The following is a 5,560-nucleotide window of genomic DNA, read 5'->3' as shown; positions in this document are numbered from 1 at the left end:
CTCTCTCTTTCTCTCTACCCCTTAAGTAGCTTCCCTTTCCTCTATCTTGTGAGAGTCAAGCATATCATATTCTATCAATTTTTTCTCTGATTCATCACTTTTTCTGCCACTCAATTACACATCACTTTCAAGTATGGGTGCTTCTTTCTATAAATGAACTTTACTTTCATTGTTTGAGATTAAAGGTGTCTACTAAGGGTATGTCTGTATTCAAGCCAGAGAGATTAAAGTATGTGCTAAGGGCTGATCCACACCACAACTAGAAACAGCTTTTTTTAGTAAATAACACAAGCTCAAGGTTCACAGTGTGATCAAACATCCTGCAACACATCCCCAATGCTGAGATGGTGGACACAGACTTTGTGGCCAGACTATATTACTTACCCTTTAAGAGACTCTGTTTCAAAAAAAAAAAATGGATAGAGGGAGCTTGCTGCCAAGTTTGGCAATTTGACTTTGATCCCAGAACCCACATGGTGTAGAGAGAAAACCAACTTTCACAGGTTGTCAGGTGAGTGTACATCGGAGGGATCTCTATTCCTATGCAAGCACCCTCTAAACACACACTAGAACTAAATAAATGGAATCTTTTGTTTTTTTTAAAGATTAATGGTACCTGGGTTACAACACCCCAAGTTGTCCTCTGGCCTCCAAATCACACACACACACACTCAACACATAGTAAGAAAGAGTAGGTTGAGAACCACTGGTATAAACCAAATCTGCTTGGCACTGTGTGTATGCATTATGTGTGTCTCCTATCTGTGCATGGGTGCTGTATTCCTGGTCTATGCCTCTGTAGACAGCAAGACATGGGTCTTCACACCTTCTGAGCAGGAAACACAACTACAATGATCAAGCCACAGAGGTTTGATCTGCCCCTCACAACCCCAGCCTTGCCCAGCACTGTGACTGACCATTAGCTGGCTTCCTACACACAAGAATTGAGGCTATGGACATAGAAAGGAAGGAAAGGAGGGAAGGAAATAGGATGGTGCTAGGGTGGAGACAAATTTATATCTCTGTCCGGAGCTGGATCCACCACAATCATGAACACTGGTGAATACAGCAAGCTGGGCAGTGTGATTGAAGAAGTCCCCAGAGGTAGGAGAAAGAGAATCATTTCATCTTCCTCCATGGGTTCTTCTGTTCTAATGTTTGGAGTTTGGGAGGGTTGGAGAGAAGAGACAAAATCATACAGGAGACACCACCGCTCCTTTAGTCCTTTCTCTAACTCCTCCATTGGGGTCCCCGTGCTCAGTCAGATGGTTGGCTGCAAGTATCCACTTCTGTATTGGTCAGGCTCTGGCAGAGTCTCTCAGGAGACAGCAGTATCAAGCTCCTGTCAGCAAGCACTTCTTGGCATCAGCAATATTGTCTGGGTTTGGTGTCTGCAGGTGGGATGGATCCCCAGGTCGGGCAGTCTCTGGATGGTCATTCCTACAGTCTCTGCTCTACCTGTGAAGGCTCAGTGCCCCAGTGTAGGGAAAGTCTAGGGCGGTGAGGCAGGAGAGGGTGGGTGAGTAGTTGGAGGAACAAACACCCTCATAGAAGCAGGGGAGAAGGGGAATGTGATAGGGGTTTGAGGAGGGGAAACCAGGAAGGGGATTATATTTGAAATGTAAATAAATAAAATAGCCAATAAAAGAAGTTCTTTTAATTTTTAAAATTAAAAAAAAAATTTAAAGGGAATTCTAACTCTGTCGTGCGGTGGTAAGAGGGTGAGTACCTCTGTCCTGTACCTCTGTCCTGGAGGGATCCAGAATCCATCTGTGTTCTACTAGGGCAGTTGGGACGTTGGGAGTGCTACAAGCAAAGACTTTTCTTCCTGGTCTTGGCTTTGCTGCTGGCCACAGTTCTATGGGCTCTCATTCTGAGCACCCTACTGTCCAATGGTAAGTGATTTATTTTCACGTGTACATGTATGTGTCTGAGGGTGTGCGGCGGGTATACAAGTGCCTACCGTGGGCAGATGGCATCAGATCCCCCACAGCTGGAGTTAGATTGCATGTGGGTGAGGGTGCTAAGAACCAAACTCAGGTTCTCTAGAACAGCATCTCTGAACCATCGCTCCAGCCCACTGGAGTGATCCCTTTACAGGAACAAGTTATGCTGCCTGACAGGTAAAGCACACACTTGCTTCTTATGCGGTACACCACATGGGGTCCTGCATGGCAATGAGTGTAAACCATGGCTCCCATGGATCGCAACCCTTTTGGGGTTGAACCACCCTTTCACAGGGTTAGCCTAAGACATCAGAAAACAAATGGATTACATGATATGAATTACATGTTATGAATGGAAATTCAAAACAGCAAAAAATTAAAGTTATAAAGTAACAACGAAAATTATTTTATGGTTGGAGGTCACCACAACATGAAGGGCCACGGCATTTAAAAGATTGAGGACCACTGGTGCTTGGCACTGTGTGCATGCATTTTGTATGTCTCCTGTCGGTACTCGGGTGATGTATTCCTGGCCTGTGCCTCCGTGGTTAACAACACACGTGTCCTCACACACTCTGAGCAGGTAGAGGCTTCACAACTCCTGCTTGCATCTCTCTGCAGCCTCCAGCGAGCTCAGGGTGCTGCTCAGCCAACAGGACCTGCTGAAGACAAACGGTGCGTGAGGAGCTGCAGAGCAGGGCGATTGCGCACCCTTGCGGTGGGAGGAAAAACTGACAGGGAGGAGGGACTGGGTAGTGAATAGCCGAGGCCCCTGCAATAGGGATGACTGATTTAGTAAAGGGTGTCCCTGACCTTGTGTGTCTGTGTCTCTCTGTGTGTGTGTGTGTGTGGTGGGGTCGATCCAGCCTCAGAGCAGAAGGTGATGGTGACTTCCCTGAAGGATGATGTCGGAACCTGCAGGAATTGCTGTAAGAAACACGGGTTTGGCGGAAGCTTGAAAGCTGAGGGGCTGGAAAATGGGGCAGGTGGGTTGGGAGAGGCAAGTACGGGCAAGGCTGGCTTTCGCCCCATCACCATCTAGGCTCCGTGATGAAAGCGCAGTTGCAAACCACACTCATGGAGTTTAAGGACACACAGGCAAAGCTGATGGAGCAGGAGAGCATCCTGAAAGAACTGCAAGAGCGTGGTGAGAGCCCCTGACCTTCACTCCTAATCAGAGTCACACCTCTTCTTGGTAGTACAGTCCTGGACCCTCAGATCTCTGGTGACTGAACCCAGGGCTTAGCATGCTAGGTCGGCTTTCCACATCTGAGCCATGCCCAGGCCCTCGGCACAGGATTCTAAGCAGGTGATCTTTCAGTCGCTCTCCCAGACCCTTGCTGGGCGATTCTAGGCAGGTGCTCTAATACCAAACTTATTACCAGCACTCATTTTACATTTTATTTTGAGACAGGGTCTCACTAAGTTACCAAGGATGATCTTAAGCTCTCTGTGTAGTCCAAGTTAGCTTTGACCTTACGATCCTCCTCCGCCTCAGCCTTCTGGGGTGACTGAAACCACCACATTCAGATTGATGTTATTCTTGACCGTGATACCATGAACTGACCATGGACATATATTTTGACCTATACATAAGTCCCGGTCTTAACCTCAGCTATAAATGTCCACTGTTCTGACCTCATAGTGATCCAAGACTTGGCTAAAGCAAGCAGAGACCGTGAGAACATCCGCAGTGAGCTGTTCCAGGCACTGGAAACTGTCAAGCGCCAGAACAGTGAGCCAGAGAGGAGACTAGGGGTGGGGGAGGGGTGGACCCAGCCGAGGGTTTTCAAGGCTTCTCTTTCCACCAGATGCACTCTTGTTTCTCTGGAACCCAACACCATCCAATGGTCTGTTTCCATAACAATCTATCTCTCTGACCCTCCCCACCAAACAGGCTCCTGTGAGCAGTGCCCACCATCATGGCTACCCTTCCAAGGCTCCTGCTACTATTTCTCTGAGACACAGGCCATATGGGATACAGCACAAAGCTACTGTGGAGGCCAAGGTGCCCATCTGGTGATTGTCAGAGGCCTGAACGAGCAGGTGCTCAGCTGAGCCTTGGAGAAACCGGATTTGCCTGAGCTGGTGTGGCCCAGGACATTTGGCAGACTTAGCCAGCTGATGTGTTCACTCCCTTCCAGGACTTCCTGAGTCAGCATACACGTGGTCGGGGCTATTGGTTGGGTCTGAGGGCAGTTCGCCACCTCAACAAGATTCAAGGCTACCGGTGGGTGGATGGAGCTTCACTCACCTTCAGGTAAGGAGAAGGCCCCAAGTGAAATTTGAAAAGAGGGTTGAGTTAGACCCTAGGGAAATGCTTTTGGATATCTATCTAATTCCAGGGAGAGAATTGTTGTTGATGCAATGGTGGGCTTGTACACACAGTGCATATGTCACTGTGCACACCTATGCATGCTCATGCGAAAGCTAGGGTAGTCTAGTCTATCATTCCTTACTTGATTCCATTAAGACAGACTCTCTCAGTGAACCTGGATCTAGGTTAACTAACAGCTAGAAAATCTCAGAGGCTCTCCTGTCTCCAAACCCTACCCTGCTTCAGTTACAAACACATGCACAACCATACACAGCTTTTTATGTGACTACTTGGGATTTGAACTCAGGTCTTTATGTTTATACAACAAGCATCCTTGTCCACTGAGAAATATCCTCAGCCCCTGAACTAACCTTTAAAGAATGGATATGCTAGACCCTGGGGATTAACTAAGGGTTAAATTCTGGGTCCTTACAAATGTACACTGCAGATATAAACTCAGTTGAGGCATTCAGAGTGTCTACAGCAGAGCCAAGCAACAAGCAAGCAAGGCCTTGGAAAGGAAGGTTTGACCCTAGGTCTATCCTCAGTCCCAGTAACACTCCCACTGAACCACCATAGCCACTGGAACTCTGGAGAACCCAATGATTCCAGAGGGCACGAGGACTGTGTCATGATGCTACACTCGGGGCTGTGGAATGATGCACCATGTACCAATGAGAGAGATGGCTGGATCTGTGAGAAGAGGAGCACCTGCTGACCATGCCCAGTGTCCAGTTCAATGCCCATTGCCTCAGGGTGAATCAGAAGGGTGGCTCCTATTCCTTGAACCCACTATCAAGGATATTTTTTTCTAATGCACCATTAATAAGACCCACTCAGCCTGACCAGTGCATGCCTTAGAGACCCCAGCTCTAACTCGCGAGACAGCCTAAACCTTCCATCTAACCTGTCAGTCTCAAAATCACTGCTCTAAAACCCCCGATCATCTGATCCTCTGCCTGCCTTCCTAGACACGATGTGGGAGCCGCTCCATCTTCCTGCATCCTCCTATTTTACCCCTCTGACTTAGAGCTATCTTCACACACAGAGAGAACATCAATAAATGTTTGAAAAATGAACCTAGTCTCTGGTTCTGTATTGGAAAAGAATGATCTCTGTAGCCCACAAAGGAACATACTTTGTAATTTACTTTCCAGAAAGGGTGTGCTGGAACCAAAACTGGGCTAGCAACTGCTCAAAATGGCCTCTGTCTCTGATATAAGTGATGACTATATCTCATTCCATTGGTGGAAGCTCAGTTTTACACTCTGACATGACAGTGGGTTGGCACAAAGAA

At 47.5% G+C, this 5,560-nt stretch overlaps 1 protein-coding gene across 1 annotated transcript; it reads left to right on the top strand.

Moving 5' to 3' along the window:
• The first annotated feature begins 1,048 nt into the window (after nt 1–1,048).
• Clec4g (C-type lectin domain family 4 member G) lies at nt 1,049–5,339 on the top strand. Its single transcript, XM_031342486.1, has 9 exons — nt 1,049–1,104; nt 1,785–1,895; nt 2,568–2,621; nt 2,813–2,875; nt 2,989–3,093; nt 3,592–3,681; nt 3,844–3,992; nt 4,091–4,206; nt 4,843–5,339. The coding sequence occupies exons 1-9, from the start codon at nt 1,050–1,052 to the stop codon at nt 4,979–4,981; spliced, it is 882 nt and encodes a 293-aa protein (XP_031198346.1). The 5' UTR covers nt 1,049; the 3' UTR covers nt 4,982–5,339.
• Nucleotides 5,340–5,560: the final 221 nt, after the last annotated feature.

Source organism: Mastomys coucha, unplaced genomic scaffold (assembly GCF_008632895.1).
Source record: "Mastomys coucha isolate ucsf_1 unplaced genomic scaffold, UCSF_Mcou_1 pScaffold22, whole genome shotgun sequence".
NCBI lineage: Eukaryota > Metazoa > Chordata > Mammalia > Rodentia > Muridae > Mastomys > Mastomys coucha.
This window is presented reverse-complemented; position numbering and strand designations above follow the sequence as displayed.